The sequence below is a fragment of the Triticum urartu genome, chromosome 7 (assembly GCF_003073215.2).
Source record: "Triticum urartu cultivar G1812 chromosome 7, Tu2.1, whole genome shotgun sequence".
Lineage (NCBI taxonomy): Eukaryota > Viridiplantae > Streptophyta > Magnoliopsida > Poales > Poaceae > Triticum > Triticum urartu.
Genome location: NC_053028.1, coordinates 41,704,740 through 41,724,479, shown reverse-complemented (window position 1 = coordinate 41,724,479; position 19,740 = coordinate 41,704,740). Strand labels below are relative to the sequence as shown.

Sequence of the window (19,740 nt, the reverse complement as noted above, 5' to 3'; positions counted from 1 at the left end):
TGCAAGCAGCACAAGAATACCATTCTTGTGGATTGTTGATGCCTTCTTGTTCATCCAGTGATTGAGAACACATCGGAAAGAAGCGAGACACGAAAAGAATGAATCACGAAGATGGCGCTGATGCTTGGGGTTCTCAAAGGCCAGAAACGCCCCCTTTGGATGCATCGGAGTACAGTCAGCTCATATCTGCGGGGCCGTTGCTGCCACTACTAGAACAGTATGCAGGTGTAGGTATGATGTGTGCTAAACAAAGAAGAGAACAGTTGCCATCTTCGCGATGATGAAGATGACATTCTACTTATGTCATGCACTGTCATTTTTTTGCAGGTTCTTATGACCAGAACACTCTTAGGGGGGGCCCGTGGCAAGTTCAGTCACAAGGCGCTAACGCTGACAAATGTACGGGCAGCCAACTTCAACTAGCTAGTATGGCTAATCAAGGTAATGCAAAACGAAAAAAGAGCACATACTGCTGTGGACATGAAAAATGAACATGAAAAAAAGATGGCAAAAGGACTCACGAGTTATCACGGGTGAAAAATGCAGAGCCTTCATGCAGCACGTGGCATCAGGCAGCACCCATGTACCTGCCATCGACGTCATACACAGGTGAGTCCATAAAAATAGTGAAGTTGCGGATGCTCAATTAGCACAAGGAGCATAGTTGACAACTACAAATTGCCATGACTGGACATCTACAATTGCCATGGATTAAAAACTACACTTGTCGTCCGTGGACAACTGTTGTTGCCATCCCGGCACACTGCAGTTGCCATGGAGGAACAGCTGCAGTTGCCATGTCATGGCAACTGCAATTGCCATGTAGGAACAACTGTGGTTGCCATACCGATGCAACCTCAATTGCCATGCAAGCAAAACTGCAGTTGCCACATAAGGGGCAACTGCAGTTGCCGTGCTAGCACGAACTGCATTTGCCACGAATTGACCAACCACTACTATGCTTACAGGTTATTACGATGGCGGTGACCCGGCAAACATCTCCTGGCAAGCTTCACAAATTGCAGGTGGAGCACGTCATTATGGTGTCACAGACCACACAAGATGGTCAAATACAGCACAACAAGGTAAGGGAAAAATCTGAACCACAAAAAACAGCGCTACATTTGCTATTTGTAGTTATTTGTAGGCAAAACAATGGTTGCCATGTTTGTTGAACAGTAGCTGCCATGACTGGACAGCTGCAGCTGCCATAAATGTCCATGCACAGACTCACTGCTTGCTGTCTGAAATGATGTCATGCCAAATCACTCGAAGATGGTGTGATCCGTTGCGATACACATGTTATCCAACACAAAAATCTTACTCTCGTACCTGTTTTTTCCTATTACAGAACCTACAACTACAATGCACAACGGCGCAGGAACATCTACTGCGGGGAGCTCTGAGCGCACGGAAGACGCGTTCCACCAGCCAGCAGACAATCATGCCGCAAACAATTTCGAGTCAGAGTCGGGAATGGCAATCATTCCAGCAATGCCGGCAAGCACCCCTTTGAACACAAGCACTGGCAACACTCGGGTAGATGGGACTACCGCCGATACTGAAGTGAATGATGAAACTGACAATGACGCACAAGGGGATGAAGATGGTGGGCAATCAGAGATCATGGTACCTCAGCCACCGTACATTGGGCAGAGATTTGAATCGTTCAAAGCAGCAAAGGAATACTACCAGACATATGCAAATTTCCATGGATTTGCGGTCAACACTGAGTACCATAGGAAAATTAAGAAAACTAACGAGTACAGCAGAGGTGAGATGAGGTGCCACAAGGCACGAAGGAACAAGAAGGGGAAAGGTGCTGCGCCTGTCATTCCAGAACGAAAGAGAGGTATCATTCTCAAGAATGAGTGCCCTGTCCGGTGTAAGCTAAACGTAGATGGAGCACAGTGGGTGGTCAATGAATATTTTGACGAGCACAACCACCAACTCATAAAGAAGTTCGACCTGGTGAAATTTCTGACCACCCACAGAGGGTTCACCCCCATCGAAAGGCAATTCATAAAGCTACTACATGATTGTAACGTCGGTCCATCAAGAATGGTACAGATACTGTCTCTCATCCACAGCAAAAAGGGGGACTCTGAGTAGCATGCCATACATACCGGCTGACGTCACAAACCTACAGGCCAGGTACCGTAGAGAGAGCAAGTTGGCAGACATAGAGGCCACAATTACCTACTTCGATGAGAAAGCCAAGGAAGATCCAGATTTCTTCTACAGGATAAGGTTGGACGATGAGGACCGTGTCAGGAACATGTATTGGGTGGATGGTGCTGCAAGGAGAGCCTACAAACATTTCCGAGATTGCATTTCATTCGACGCGACGTACCTCACCAATATGTACAAGATGCCATGCGCTCCGTTCATAGGAATAAATAACCACAATCAGTCGTTGCAGTTCGGCTGCGGGCTCGTCCGGAACGAAGACACGGATGGGTACATTTGGCTGTTCAAGACCTTCTTGGAGTGCATGGATGGTCTTGCTCCGATGAACATAATAACGGACCAGGATTTCAGCATGCGTGCAGGCATAGAGCAGGTCTTTCCGTTGGCAGTGCACAGGCACTGCAGGTGGCACATTATAAGAAAGGCTGAGAAGACGCTAGGACCGTTCTTTGCTGACCGTCCAGATCTGCACAAGGAATTCGAGCTGTGCGTGGACCACAGCTTGATGGTGGAGGAGTTTGAAAAGAGCTGGATGGCCATGACTGAAACACATCAAGTCCAAGACAACGAGACTCTTGTTAGCCTGTGGGAGAAGCGAATGTACTGGGTGCCGGCCTACTTCATGCAGTGCTTCTTCCCCTTTTTGCAGACTACACAGCGCAGCGAGGGGTTCAATGCTGTTTTGAAGCGGTACGTCAGCCCTGACAACTCATTGCTACAGTTTGCCAAGCAGTACACAGCTTTGCAACAAAAAATTCTGGGATCTGAGCTACAACAAGAAGCGAACACCGCGCTAAAGCAGCCAAAATTGCTAACATACTTACCGATGGAGAGGCAAATGAGCAAGATATACACCAACAAGATCTTTAACAAGTAAGTCAGTTGCGTTACAGTCTTATTTGCAGAAAAAGCACCAAGTCAGTATGTGCCTTATAGAGTGCAATGCAGTTGCCATGATTTTGTTGAAATGTTATGTTATGTGTAGTTAGTCTGCCATGTTATGTGTAGTTAGTCTGCCATGTTTGCTAAAATGCAGTTGCCATGTTCACTCAACTGTAGTTGCCGTGTTTAGTAAAATGCAGTTGCCATGTTTAATAAGATGCATCTGCCATGTTTGTTGAAATGCAGTTGCCATGTTTACTCAACTGTAGATGCCATGTTTAAATAAAAGGGCAGTTACCATGTTTTATGCAATGTGCTTCCATTGGGGAATGCTGTTGTGGAAAAATGACGATGTCACGTTGAAAATGTACTACAGTTGCCATGTCTAGTGTACTGCATTTGCCATGTATAGCGTACTGCATTTGCCATGTTCAACGTACTATAGTTGCCTTGTTCAATGAATTATGTTTGCCATGTTCAAACAAAATGTATTTCTATTTCCATGACAACATAAGGGGGTGCAAGAAAAAAGAGTGCGCGATAGTTTAATAGAAAACACACAAAATTTGCAGATTCCAGGAAGAAATAAAGCGTGCCAGCATGTTCACGGCTTTCCAGGTGGACGAACGTACGTTCAAGGTCTGTTCTATTTTGGGCATGTCAGATTCAGAACCTGAAGACCTGGACAAAGGAAGGAACTACTTCGTCACAGCCTTGATAGGCGAAGGCGAGTTCTACTGCCAATGCTGCAAGTTCGAACGGGACGGCATTGTGTGCTGTCACATACTAAAAGTAATGGACATGAACGCTGTGACACGGATGCCCCGCCATTTCATAAGGCGACGATGGACTTGGGACGCTGACGACGCGTTGGCGCCGCAGACAACACACGCAGTTCTGGCTGTGCATGACGAGAGACCAGAGTCAACCATGGAAGCCGTGAGGCACATTGTGCAGACAAAGAACTATGCGGAGCTAATTGATGAAGCGTGCAAGAGTGATGAGACAGCGAGAGTCGCAGAAAAACACAGGAAGGCACTGAAAAGAGAGCTTGATGAGATCAAGAAGAGGAAAGCCGAGGAAGCCTTACACCGGTTCCCCTGCACATCAAGCGTGCCTTCATCCATGGGGCCATCGTCTGAAAACTCGGAGATAGGATCTGGAACAGCAAGCACACAGACCCAGGTCAGGAACCCACCCCCTTCCATCACAAAGGGTCATCCAAGAGAGATAAGGTACAAGTCGGGATTGGAGATCCAAGCAAAACACAAGAAAACGAAGAAAGGGGCGGGCAATCCATGAGCAAAAATTGGGGCGATGTGGCATGGTCCTTGTGGACATTTTGTTTTGTACCCTAGATGATGAGAATTTATTAAAAAAAATTGGGAGAATGACTCTTGAGGGGCATCAGAAGTGGAAGGAAAATTCATTGAATGGATAAATGCAGTTGCCATGTTATGGGTACTTAATCTGCCATGTTATGTGTAGTTAATCTGCCATGTTATGTGTAGTTAGTCTGCCATGCTATTTTATACTAAATATGCCATGCTATTTTATACTAAATATGCCATGCTATTTTATACTAAATATGCCATGCTATTTTATACTGAATATGCCATGATAGTTGTAGTGGATCTGCCATTTTAGTTGTACTGGATCTGCCATCTTAGTTGTGCTGTATCTGCCATGTTAATTATGCTGGAGCTGCCATGTTGTTTGTATTGTATCTGCCATGTTAGCTGTACTGAAAATATGCCATGGTATTCCTGATGACTCTGCATGGCATATATTCCCATGACAATACGACGCAGTTTACGGACACGTAGTGTGTTGTGTGCAATGTATGGGAAACAAGTTGGAAACAGCGTAACGTGCATAAACCTCAGCAAAACGTTGTGGCTGCATGATCAACCTACCCATGCTAGCCGGTGCAGTTAGCGGTGAAAATGAAGAAGAAAAACAGCCAAAAATGTAAAACGACCATGACTTTCACTATCCATGTCTGATGAACTACATTTGCCATCTTTTCTAAAACATCGTAGACACGTTCAAAGCATCAAACCGGTGCTAGAAACGATGAAACCATTGTAATAGTAATGCCTAAAATAGGTTCACGTCCACACGTATTACAGAAACTATTTCAAATGTCGCTCACACACTACCACTACATAGTAGCCTACGCGGGGTTGTAGTCACAACATAGCACACAAAACATAGTTTTCAACGAGAAACAAGGAGATAATACCTTACATTCCTCGGCAACAGAATGTAAGGTATGCGTCCGGTCTGTAACGCCACGTGATCACTTGTACTTCTTGATGACTTTCTTGACAGCTTCCTCCACAAACTCGCGTGCTCCGGACCGCTTGTTGAAATCTTCATTCGTCAACCAGTTCCATGTGTGGATTTTCCGGAGCTCAACGACCGTTGCAGCTGTGATAGCGGGGACAATTCTTCCTTCCCACTTTGCAAGGTACTCTAGCGCGTGAAAGCCACAATCCGTCATGTGCGAGGAAAAGAGTCACGTGACCACGCAAAGAGGACAGACGTAACAAAAGATAGACTTCAATTTCAGATCTAACAAACAAAACAGGGATTGGATTGATGTAAATGGCAGATGAAAAGGAAGGAAGAAATTACGTGTTCCCTTGCTTCGCAGTCGCCACATACTCAGTCGGGAAATGCCTGATCTGGACCTTTGAGTGTTCGTAGTGACAGTGCCATGTCTCTTTGAGGTTCTTAATGAAGAATTCGACATGCGTGGTAAGGTTTGCATCATCTTTCGAACGGATTGAATCAAGCACCTCAACACGTTGGTTCTTTAGGTCAAGACAGATCGCATAGTGGTGACCACACTTGTCGTGTGGGTCATGTGGTGCAAGCTCCTGGAACATGGGGAACATGACCTGCATTTAAAAAGTGAGGAAATGAGAAGCAGAGTTCACGTAAAGAACAGCAGAGGGACAAAAAAATAGAATCACGTAGAAAATGACTGGTTATGGGTGGGGGTAGTTGAAAGAAAGTTGCCGTCCATGTGTGAACAAAAGTATGCCGTGTATTTTACTGTCAAGTTGCCACATAGTTTGCGCGGGATGCAAAAATCAATAAGTCAGTGTGCACGGCAGCTGTTGCCACATGAAAACAGCTGCCACGTAAACACAAGTGCAGATGATGGCAAAAAAGCACACCTTGTGAAAAAACAGTGCATACAGTGAAGGAGTACTCACATATTTCTTCAGTGTGAGCTTGAAATCACCGTGTTGGGCAAAGTTCTTCCTCGGGATTTTGTGGTGGAAGTCACCATCCCATATTTTGCAGGCCACACTGTAATGCATGATTGTCTTGTCGGCGCACACATCGGTGTGGTTGTTGATGTAGTCAATCCCGCATGCAAGTACATTCGTCGACATTTTGCCGTTTGGCCTCACGGACTCAGCAAGATCACCCAGGTCGATGTACGTCGCTCCGCATTGAATGACTTTGGTTCTGTCCAAACATGAGCTGTATGAAAACAATATAACATGGAAGAATCATGCCTACTAAGTAAAAAAAAATTATGAAAGAACTAAAACGTAAGCGGATCGTGCATAGAAAGTACGAAGGAGGTGAATGGTAAAAAAGGAGCAAAGCAAAATGAGATATTATGGGGTGTGGTCGTTTACGCTTTCAGCTCCTTCATGTGCTTGCCGCTGGACCTCGCATTTCCAAACCGCTTGACGATATCGTACAGCTGGGTCTGTTCCTTAGTGGCCCTGAATTCGGGCTCGTAGTCTTCCGCGGGAGGTGGGTGCACTACCCTCTGCTGCCTCACAGAACCAGGAGTGGCACTCCTAATGGTCTCCTCAGATACCGTGTCTGCAGCCACGTTGGAACTTGATTGCCCTTGCCCTCGTGAGGACCTCCTTTGCAATGCTGCCTCCTCAATCATGCTGTAAGTTTCGTCAAGTGACGGTGAAATCTCCTCAGGGGTGGCTGCAATGATAAAAAAATGGCTTATGATACCTAGGAAATCAAAAACAGATGGTTTGTGAGAAGATAGGGTGCATGATGTGAGATGTGGGTACAAAAAGTGGGGCAGTTGCCATGTGTGGTTAACTACAGTGGCCATGTCATAGCAACTACAATTGCCATATAGTTGCACTGTAGTTGCCACCTAGTTGGACTGTAGTTGCCATGTCACAGCAACTACAGTTGCCATGTTGTGTCAACTCCACTTGCCATGTGATTGCCGTGTGAAAAAATGCAGCATGGAAACAAAAAATCCAAGTGACATGGTGTGGCAGATCAGTTGCCATGTGTGATGCACTGTGTTTGCCATGTGACAGAAACTACAGTTGCCATGTTGAATCAACTTCAATTGCCACGTGGTTGCCCAAATGTCAAATGCAGCATGGCAGCAAAACAAAATGTAGGTGACATGGTGCATCAAATCCAGTTGCCATGTCATCACATGTCAGTTGCCATCACAAGCGAGAACCCCCGAAAAAATATGTTTGGGACAAAAGTCAAACTACAAAAGATGTATACAAGAAAAATCATAAGGACATGGCAAGTGTACCTTGCACAATCGGCTCTGCGAACTTGACAGCCTTCCTGCCCTCGACCATTGGCTGAGCCATCATTGCAGGCATGCCTCCTGGGAAAGCAAAGGCAACTGGCATAGGATCTTGCACCACCGGTTGATCTTGACTGATGCCAAGGCTGAAGCTCGGTGGGGTAAAGGCCATTGGGTGCCTCTCATTCCTACTGGCCGAACCACGAACGACTTGCGGGGCAGAATCCAAGGGTGAAAGATCAACAAACATATCTGAATCGGCCGCTACGGAATGATCGGCCTTATTTGCAGGGCGGGGCGTGTTGTCAGCGGTATCAGCCGCAGCTTTCATGAAAATCTTCTTGTTTGGGTTGTAGGGGACACCGACATTGACTGGGAGCCTGGAAGTGCGCAGATTTATGCTGGGGATTTCCACTGCGGGTAAAGGCGCAGTCTGCTCCGGGTGTTCACCTGCGTCGCTCGTGCCCGGCTTGACACCTGCATCAGTTGTGCTTGACACCTGCATCAGTTGTGCTCCGGTCTTCCAGTTTCTCCGTCACATTGCTATTGGCAGGTGGCGGGAATAGTGTGGACACAGGAACAAAACCAGACTCGTCTCTCCTGCTCCTGGCTACAGCCGATGCGTTCGCTATGTCTATTGGTTGCTTATGGGGGCTACGACGCCTAGGTGGTAGACCAGCACGCGAAACAGTCGCCTTAGCAGTATCTGCACCGACAGGAGCTGGAGCTGTTGTGCTAGGACTCTCACCTGTAGATGGCATATCCTTGTGAACTGCCACCTCGACCGCTTCTGTCGTGGACACAGGAGTGCCACCACGCACGCGCTTGGAATCAGTGTCAGATGAGCAGGAATTTTCCTTGCCTAGGTTCGTCTCGGGAGCGTCCACTTCAACGCTTGCTGATGGGGTGGCATGGCTCACAGCAGCATCCTTCATTGCCAGAAGAGTTGGCAATATTTCAGCTGTCCTGGCAGATACCGACTCGTCACTCCCCGATGTACGGATGCCTGTTGTTCTAGCCTGCACATCTGCAGCCGGCGGAGATGGTCGGCCACTTGCATCAGAGTTGGTGGGAGCGGTCAACAGTGCAGCAGCAGTATTGTCCCCTGGTGCCTCATGTACATCTGAGTTGCCCCCTGTTGACAACTTTGAATGCAGGCATTCGAGCGGGTCCTTACTGATATGCTTGGACCCACGCGTAGTATTCTTCTTCACCCTGCAAAAAAATGAAGCACATGAAAAAGGTATTTAAAATGAAACAAAATTATGTTTGCCTTGGTAGAAATCTTAAAAAAATGGAAAATAGGTGGAAAAGCTGGTAGTTGCCATGTAAGGGGAACGTGAGTTGCCATGTGTCATAATTAGCAGTTGCCATCCAGCAGCAGTTGCCATGTTAGCAACCTTGAAGAATGATAAAAATGTCTGATCTGCCATGAATGCAATTTCAAACCTAGGCGTGGGATGAGCTCACAAGCCAACAGTAAAAAGATGGCAGTTGCCATTAGGTACATTAAAGTTACCATTTGGCCTACATTCCACTTGCCATGTGAAAAACAAATAGGAGTTGCCACACGCTTAGAAAGGAAAGAAAGAACCATTTGGTAAAACAGTGGTTGCCACGTGGGGGGGCGATGACAGAAGACAATGTGACAAGCTAAATGAATGCATTGGAAAATCAAGAAAATATAGCGCTATGTCAATGAAAGCGGATGAAAAAACCTACTTCCTGACTGCCTTCCTCAGGTCTGGCAACACGACAGGATCCCCGGTGTTGGTTGTCGTCGTGCGAGGAGATGTCCTGGTGAAAGTGGTGTCACCGGCAATGGGGGCACCTTTGTTCAACTGAGCAGAAACACGGGTTGGCGTTGGTGCCTGTTTCTTCGTAACTGCTCGTCCACCAGCTGTCGGCTCGCTGCACGTATGAGATGGAGGGAAAAAAAGGTGGCAATTGTCAGTTAGCAAACTCATTGCCGCGTTTGACAGAACACAAGTGCAAAAAAGAGGATGAGTCTGTTCGAAGAAATAGACAAAGCAAAAAACTAAGATGAAAGTCGAACCTCTTCCTGGCAGCTACAGGGTCGGTCCTAGACCTCTTGCCAGCAGAACCCTGCCCAACACCCTCTGGAGCCATCCCCCTCTTTGATGGCAAAACCCCCTCGCCTCTCACAGCCGTGTGTTGTTTGACTTTATCCGGTTGGGAGACATCTGTTGCATCCTTGCCCTTGTTACCACCTGCGCGAACTTCAGCATGTTCATCATCATTGGTGTCCTCTTGCACATTATCCATGACATCGTCGTCATCCTTGCTGAGACCAGTGTCTCCACCTAGTTCATCTTGTGTGTCAGCAGGCTCCTGGGAACTGTTGTAGTCATACCGGCCACGGCAACCGGTTGGCCGGTGTGTACGTTCTGGGACAAATGAAGTGAATTGCCTCGCAACCGCGTCGCTGTCAGAGCCACTGAGGGACGTCCACCCCTCAACCAACTTCTCGAGCAAGCCGGTCATTCCAGATGCAAACTGCCCTATTAGCTGCTCAACAGGTGCCCTCACCTGTACACGAAACAAAGAGGCATCAATGACCACCCCGTATTGCAATCACTTGCACGACATCAAAAAATACTCCACGGCAAACCATAGATGTAGATCTTTTGATTACCTCGGCAGGGCAAGACGGAGCTGAGTGCACGTCCATCCACTTTCCAAAGTTTTGAGGCCCCCCAAACACGCTGTAGTCTATAGCATGCTTGGCCATCAGCTAGAGAGAACAAAACAAATAGCTAGGATGTAAGAGAGAGAATGATGAACACTGACTAGCAGTTCATGTGTTGCAAAAAAGCAGAACTAACCTGCAGTTTTCCATATTTGGTATCAGTTACCCTGTCTGCAGCAAGCACAGCCTTGACAGCATCGATAGTCCACGCAGAAACAGCAAACTTGTGCGTAGGCGGCGAGCCTCCTGTCCCAGTGAAATCCACGGTGGACAGATCAAGACAGTCGACATACATGAGCTAATGTACAACAATTTTAAAAAGAAAGAAAAATCAGTTGCGATCATGGTATTTTGCGAAAAACAGGATAATATATGTTCCTACGATCATCAAGTTGAAGTGCATGAAAAAGAGAAAAAAGAAGAAGTTGCCATCTGTATGTGCTAGTTGCCATCATAGTGTGATGGCAGTTACCATCATAGTATGATGGCAGTTGCCATATTGTCATGATGGCAGTTGCCATCATAGTATGATGGCAGTTGCCATTTTGTCATGATGGCAGTTGCCACATAATCAATATGGCAGTTGCCATCTTGTTATGATCAGGTTGCCATGCATGAATAAAAAGGTGTTAAAAAGAGTGTTCACAAAAAGGACCGGTAAAAAATACCATTAAATGCAGTCGACAACCCTTCTAGTACACCTTGCTTGAGAATGCATCATGCAGGAAGTCGGCAATGAACTTACACCAATTCATGTTCTTCACATCTTTCAGTTTCGCCTGCACCGCACAAAATTCAGGACAACGAGTTGCCGCGTTAGAAATCCAATGGAAAAAACATCAAAAAACACTGGCAGTGACTAGCTTGCACATCACATCGGAGCAAAAAAATTGAAGGAAAAATAATGTAGTAAAGATAGATCATTCACCAGGATGGGGAAGCATTTGTTGCTTGGGCGAAGAGAAGTGGTCGGTGCGAAAACGGCTGAGATGAGGTACATGAGTAGCTTCATCTTGAAAACATCTCCATGCGTCGTCATGGCCTGCAGTGAATCTGCCACTGCAGACGTGTTCGGCATGGATTCCGACCCAGGAAACAAACGGGGGAACAGCGCTTCCTCGATCTCATTGTTGACCTTGTACGGGACTTTGATATGTCCACGAGGCACACCCAAAGTGCAGAACATGGATTCCTCGTTCAGCGGTAGTCTTCCACGTCCCGGAATCACGAATTCCCTGGAGGCGGGGTCGTAGATCTCACCAAGCCAGTCGCATACAGGGTTGACAAGGTTCGTGCACCGAACAGCCATCATAGACTGCATACCCATCTCAGCAGCAGCCCCCTTCTGATCGTCGTTGAATTTGTCAGTCAACGCAGTCAGTCGTTCTTGGGAGGCTCTGTTGAGAATACGTTTCTTCTTCTGCAAAAAACAGACAAAAAGTGATTAGTTGTTGCCATGTTTTTGCAAAAAGAGATCAGTTGTTGCCGCGTTTTGCAATGTCATGAAATTTTAGTTCGTGTCAGACGACTACAAGCTCGAGGTGTCAACCATTAACATACAGCATGAGGAAGGGGGATGTGTGAACATTTACCTCATCACCCTCTTTTCTCCGTCCAGTTACCCGATTACGCTGTGGTGGATCCATGAAATCATCATCGTCGTTTTGACGATCGCCACGAGCCATTCTACTGAGATGGGAACAAACCAAATTGTCATGGTGGAAATGTAAATGCAAAGAGGTCAGCAAAAACTTGCCACATGCAAAGCATATGTATGGCAGCTGTTACATTTGATATGCAAATTCGGTTACCACATTATGCAGCCAATTAGCCACACTGTCTTATATGCAGAATGGCAACAGACAGTGTGTTCACACTCTATTTGCCACATGAATATACTATCTAGGTGGCAACAGGCACACTTGGTGTGCACAGTAGTTGCCGTCCAGTGCAGTTGGCTCTTGAATGTACATTGACTACCGATTGTGGCAACTATCACAGTGTGGTTACTATCACATATCATTCGGAAAAAACACTGGCCGCAATGAAATAGCATGATTGTGGCACCTATCACAGTAATTCAGCAATTTTAGTTGCCACACGGAAAAAGTGCGTGTGTGTGGCAACTATCACAGTACTTCAGCAAATTTAGTTGCCACATGGAAGAGCGTGTGTGTGGCAACTATCACAGTCATTGAATGAAAATAGTTGCCCTGTGTGAAAGCTTACATGTGGCAACTAACACAGTCATTTCAGTAATTTGTTGCCGCAAGGGGAAACACGTTTGTGGCAACTATCTCATTTGTTCAGGGAGTTAGTGGTCGCACAAACATGATAGTTAATGTAACTATCAAGTTCGCCTCATACTGCATTTTCAAAACCCAACTAACTAGATCTAGGGTTCAATGGCAACTACCTCGACTTCAAATTCACCCTCAAAATTCTCCCACGAACTGACTGCAAACACAAAATCGAACCAACGCGCATCAAAAACAACCCGGGAGACACCTGCCCAATCCATAGGCAAGACTAGTGCGTGCCTCCGAACAGGAAGAACCACGCCGACGATGCCGCCGCCGCGGCCGCGATGAAACTGACCAGTGCAACCAAAAAAGGCTAGCAGACGACTTCGGCACCGGCGGGAACGCCGACGCATCGACGAATCGCCTGAATCTCTACGAATCTCGATCGAGGAATCGAACAGGGAGGGAAGGGGGGGAATGCAGGAAGGGATTGCGAGAGTTATAGCGAGCAGTATCTTCAACCCGCAGGCGCTCCGGCGAAGCCTCTCCGTTCCGGCGAGCACCACCGACAGCCCCGAACACCGTTGATTCTTCCACCTCCGCCGTCGCCTTCTCCCCTCGCCTTCTCGTTCGATGGTTTGAAATGCGAGTAGGTTCTGCCAGTAACTGCGGTGCGGGTGAGTAAATGGAAGCATGAGGGAGAGGGGGCAGAGGCGTGCGATGTGTTTGACGTCAACCGCGGTCGAAGCGTGGCATGCGGGCGCATTGCAGTTCCACCGCACGACTCCGATGGCAACCGCTGACCGCGGGATGGCAACCAACGTGCGGGCGAACTTACTCGCACACCGCACACGTGCCTCGTCCTACGTGGCGCAGAAAACCGCCCGGTTTGTTCCAAGATTCATGCACAGAGCTGCCAATGGTGATGCTTGCGTGTGGTCGGGGTGGTGAACTCCCACACGTGTGGGCGTTAACATTTCCGTAAAATATTTGGTTTCATGGCGCCTAGCTAGGTTGTTTTGTAGAGGACTTATGGATGTACGACAAGGTCAAAGACTAGAAGTCATTGCATGTCACTCGAGCATCTTTGTTGAATCCTTGGGCTTTGGAAGACTATGGCCTTGAGAAACAAATATGATGATTTGGTTCATACGGGTGGTAATCAAAGAAAGCTTATGTCCCACATTTCATAAAACCCAATTATTATCTATTTGACCCACAAGCAATTCTAAAAGATCAAGGTTTTCTGTACAGCTAGAAAGAAACCTATAAGAAAAAGAAGCGGGTTAGAAAAACATAGATAATTCTAATAATTTAGCCGAGTATACACAAAAGGGAAATGTTCCATTATCGAATACGGATTGCATGTATTTCAAGACAGGAGGTTCTTTTTAGAGAAGAAGAATCTACTTCAATGATATATGCCCTTGGCTATGTGCATCATCCAAAGCAATGAGAATGTATTATCCCCCCCGCTTTCAAGAAAAAATTATATATCCATATTCTTCACAATTTTGTCTTTAAAAAAACTTAGCAAGAGAGCGGTTAAAATTCCATTTTAGAAGAATAAACTGACAGCATCACGACAATGTAGAGATCACACTAACTGGCCACAGTATGCATCGATTCTTCAAATAGATTATGTCGTCGCCAAATGCAATAAGATGTGGATGGATTGTAAGAATAATTAGTCTATGACTCCATGGTAAGAAGTCAGCACATAGAATGATTAAGATGACATATAACCACCGCACTAGAATGAGTGAATTATATGCATTAGTAACAAGAGTGAAAATTGACCCCATAAAAGATTATTACAATGGATCAAATCAAAAGAAAGCATAGTCCATTTGGAGGTTAAGACAACAAGAAAAAATACGTACGCAAGGACCCATCATACGCACCAGAGCCATAATCAAATATATGCATCTAATCATCAGTTTATTTTTGTGGTGACTACTCAATTATATATATTATAGTATAAATCGATCAGTAGGAAAAGAATGCACAACATTAGGTTGAAATATATATATATGCATATCGTGGAGGCTCTCAATTCAAATTTTTATGGTGCGGACGACTCTGATTATTTAGAGTTTATACTAACACAATTCGAGAAGAAATCACCATGTTCGACGACATAGGATGAAGTATATTTTGCACAGGTGTGGTGATTAGAATATACGCATACTTTAGGTATGAAATTGTGGTTCTCAATAAGAAATAAACTACAATTGACTGATACTATTTGCACTTTGTATGAAATTCATGAGAAGATAAACACTAAAATAAATTATATATACAATAAATACTTGATGATTCGTATAATTAACGAAAACATATGAAACTCAAGATGGTATAAAGCATCACAGACATGATTAGCATGAATAAGATTTGAAGAGCGTGAGTCAGAGAAAATATTTAATGTAAAAGTTAGCAAGATACACCCATATGGGTGATAATAAGGTAAGCATCTATGGCCCCCTATGTAGACAGGATATTTCATTAACAGAGAAAGGCATCTAAGAGTGTCGCGGTTATTGACTTGAGTGGGAGAACATAATTTTAGATATGCGATGTTCATGTTTACATTTAATTCTTAGTGAGGGATCACTAAAAAAACATATTGCTGAAGTGATACAAAATGTGGGGCGAGGAGAAATGGGTCAATGAGGGGGAAAATGATGATCTGTATGAAAGCCCATTTATGGTATTGCATCTGTCTTCCCACCTCACGCATAAGGAATTTCTTCAAGAATATAATGCACTAGATGTTTCAGTGTGGCTTTAGTTTTGTCCATAATCTTTTTATGTGACATATAATTTTTGGCCAGTTAAATCAAACAATAGTTTATTGGGAGGCCGTATAGTGGTCAGAGGAAACAATCAAGAAGGGTTATTCTAGCCGCGCAAATGCGCGGGTGGCCCTGCTAGTTACCATTAACATGAAAAGTGACATTGCCTTTGTTGCACTCAATAACGGCCCCTGCAGTATTAAGAAAAGGTCTTCCAAGAATAATAGACATACTATCGTCCTCAGGAATATCAAGAATAACAAAGTCCGTTAAAATAGTAACATTTGCAACCACAACAGGCACATCCTCACAAATACCGACAGGTATAGCAGTTGATTTATCAGCCATTTGCAAAGATATTTCAGTAGGTGTCAACTTATTCAAGTCAAGTCTACGATATAAAGAGAGAGGCATAACACTAACACCGGCTCCAAGATCACATAAAGCAGTTTTAACATAATTTCTTTTAATGGAGCATGGTATAGTAGGTACTCCTGGATCTCCAAGTTTCTTTGGTATTCCGCCCTTAAAAGTATAATTAGCAAGCATGGTGGAAATTTCAGCTTTTGGTATCTTTCTTTTATTTGTAACAATATTTTTCATGTACTTAGCATAAGGATTCATTTTGAGCATATCAGTCAATCGCATACGCAAAAAAGATAGGTCTAATCATTTCAGCAAAGCGCTCAAAATCCTCATCATCCTTTTTCTTGGATGGTTTGGGAGGAAAAGGCATGGGTTTCTGAACCCAAGGTTCTCTTTCTTTACCATGTTTCCTAGCAACAAAGTCTCTCTTATCATAACGTTGATTCTTTGATTGTGGGTTATCAAGATCAACAGCAGGTTCAACTTCTACATCATTATCATTAATAGGTTGAGCATCATCATGAACATCATCATTAACATTTTCACTAGGTTCATGTTCATTACCAGATTGTGTTTCAGCATCAGACATAGATATATCATTTGGATTCTCAGGTGGTTCAGCAATAGGTTCACTAGAAGTTTGCAAAGTCCTATCATTTTTCTTTTTCTTCTTTTTAGAAGAACTAGGTGCATCAATATTATTTATCTGAGAATCTTGCTCAATTCTCTTAGGGTGGCCTTCAGGATACAAAGGTTCCTGAGTCATTCTACCAGTTCTAGTAGCCACTCTAATAGCATAATCATTTTTCTTACTATTCATCTCAGCGAGTAATTCTTTTTGAGCTTTAAGTACTTGTTCCATTTAAGTGGTAACCATAGAAGCATGTGTGCTAACAAGTTTAAGTTCACCTCTAATATTAGCCATATAATCACCCAAGTGTTTAATCATATTGGAACCATATTTCAATTGTCTACCAAAATAAGCATTGAAGTTTTCTTGTTTGACAATAAAATTATCGAACTCATCAAGGCATTGTCTAGCAGACTTATAATGAGGAATATCACCTTCATCAAATCTATAGAGAGAATTTACCTTCACTACCTGTGTCGGGTTATCGGGATCAGGAGGTTCTTCAATAAATAAAGGATTAAGATCATATGTTTCTTCAACACGCGGTAGATTAAGACCATGTATTTCTTCAATAGGAGGTAAATTCTTAACATCTTCAGCTTTAATACCTTTTTCTTTCATAGATTTCTTTGCCTCTGGCATATCTTCGGGACTGAGAAATAGAACACATCTCTTCTTCGGAGTTGGTTTAGGAATAGGCTCAGTAATTGGAGCAGGAGCTGGCTCAGGAGGTGCCCAATTATTTTCATTTGTCAACATATTATTTAATAGAATTTCAGCTTCATCCGATGTTCTTTCCCTGAAAATAGAACGAGTACAACTATCCAGGTAATCTCTGGAAGCATCGGTTAGTCCATTGTAAAAGACTAGCAAAAAGGCCCGTGCGTTGCAACGGGAGAAAAAAAACCACACGCTTTTAATTTATAAAAAACTCATCTATAATCTGAGAATTTGTAGCTATGACTGAAACAAAGATGGTCTTAACCTATAAGAACACAGTTTAAGATTTTTACAGTGTTCTTTTTCAACGCCGTTTACATGTAGATTTAATCCGTACAAAGAAACAGGCAAATGATCATGCATTTATTTATGTCATGTTCAGAATGGGTGTTGTCATGAGAGAGTAAAGAAAAACGACAGAAACAAACAATGACACATTAGCACACTACAGAGACATGTGTGGATCAATGACAGTTTTCAGTTTAAGAATCACCAACTTGGGGTAACTCTTGAACACTTTTTTCACGTGCATATTTCTTAGATACACGAAGAGTTGTTAAAAAGGTTGTACATGATTTTTTAATCATGAAAAAATTGTCTGGAAAAGAACATTTTTGTATGCTCTCCTATGGACGCAGGGAATTGCGCCCCTATTTCATCATTATTTCTTGCCATACATGTCATAGGTATTGGTCCCTGTTTCATCACTATTTATATCTTATCGAACTTGTCTTCTATTTTATTTTTTTTATGCATGCCTACATTTTACTTTTTTTTCTTGCATGTCCTTTCTTTTTTCTTCTTATATACAGGAGAATAGTGCAACATATTATCTTTATCGGATCTGCTTTGCATTTTCTCTTTTGTTTCTTTTATAGCAGACATCCCATCTTAATTGGGTCCTTCTTTTATTTCTTGCCATGCATGTCCTTATTTATTGGGTGTCTCTAGAAAATTTATTTTCAGTTTCACGTCCAATCCTGATGTTGCTGAGGTGTTCATCCCCAATCTGAATTAGTACCTGTATGAAAAAAGATGGATAATGCATTATTGATCAACATTGCAGCCTAGATAGTATTTTTTTTAAATTTCTAACAGGTAAAACAACATCATATTCACATTCTACATATTTTTCTAATTAAATTTCATATATAACATGTCAAATTTGGAGTTACGATTTAGAAGATATGAGTACTTTAAAAAACATTTGTTATGTACTGCGGGTTTAATGGTAAAGACATTAGGGAGTTTTCTATAAAATAGCAAAACGGACTAAGAATACCTATTTCTTTTATTAGTAGGTATAGATATCAAGTATTTCATTTTTCTTAAGAGGATGATCAGGCAAAGCATTAAGTAACTTGAGAAGCCTCCCCCAAGCTTGTGGGAGACTCTCTTCTTTAATTTGCACAAAGTTGTATATTTCCTTTAAAGCAGCTTGTTTCTTATGAGCAGGGAAATATTTAGCAGAAAAGTAATAAATTATATCCTGGGGACTACGCACACAACCAGGATTAAGAGAATTAAACCATATCTTAGCATCACCCTTTAATGAGAACGGAAATATTTTAAGTATATAAAAGTAGCGCGATCTCTCATCATTAGTAAACAGGGTGGCTATATCATTTAATTTAGTAAGACTAGCACATATGCCCGTGCATTGCAACGGGAGAGATATTTTTTTGCAAGAAGCAACGGAAAAGATAATTGACGTGTCACCCAACAAAAGGGTGTCTACAATGGTAGGCAACAGAGCAAGGAGTTGTCGTCTTCTCACTGGACATGTTTGACACGGGAAATCTTGATAGTGGTGGGGTTGGTCGGCGTGGTAGCGAGCACCCAACTCATGCCTTTTTTCCTCCGGGTCCGCCTACATCTTGGAGTTGTGCCTGCCTCCTCATTTGGTGGCTCCGCGGCGACCTTCGGAACACGGTTGTTTCAACCACTCTATCATACGACAGCGTAGCCAGGTGGATTATTAATTGCAACGCATAAATCCCTTTTCATTAGCATAATCAGGCATGAATGTCCCTTCTTTTTTGGGGTTTATTATCTTTGATTATTTTAGTGCTCAAGTGCCCATAATTTTGCTATAACTAAACCCAAACAACATATTCTCTTTTATTGGCACGTGCCCACAATTTTTTCCATTTATACTCAACCAGCATAGACGAACATGCACCGCTAATCAATGGCCAGCGCGAATATTTAAGAAAATACTATAGCGTCAGATTAAATTTATTTAGTGTTTTTGAACATTCAAAAGAAAATAGGAATTGGCGAATATTCTTGGAGACGTGAACAATTTTTTAAATCCCGAGTAATTTTCAAAAATGCGAATAATTGTTTTTTGAAAATTCCAATATTTTTGGAAAAATACGAACAAAATTAGAAACATTAATATTTTTTAAATTCACAAACAATATTATGAAAACACAAAAATTTCTGAATTTTTGATTTTTTTAAAGGGGAACATTCAAAACAATTTTAGATTTTTTTTTCTTAGAGGACAATATTATTTTGGATTTTGAACATTTCACTAAAATAAGAATATTTTAAAATATGGAACGTTTTATAAAGTGTAATTTTTATAAAAAATCAAGAAGAATTGTCGAAAAACACTTTTTTAAAAAATGAAAAGTTCGAAA

The 19,740-nt window shown here is 43.2% G+C and overlaps 1 protein-coding gene across 1 annotated transcript; it reads left to right on the top strand.

The window, feature by feature from the left end:
• The first annotated feature begins 581 nt into the window (after positions 1 to 581).
• LOC125518287 (protein FAR1-RELATED SEQUENCE 5-like) lies at positions 582 to 4,374 on the top strand. Its single transcript, XM_048683177.1, has 6 exons — positions 582 to 609; positions 969 to 1,085; positions 1,352 to 2,064; positions 2,150 to 2,746; positions 2,840 to 3,063; positions 3,645 to 4,374. Exons 1-6 carry the CDS (start codon positions 582 to 584, stop codon positions 4,372 to 4,374), a joined length of 2,409 nt encoding a protein of 802 aa, XP_048539134.1.
• The last annotated feature ends 15,366 nt before the right edge of the window (positions 4,375 to 19,740 follow it).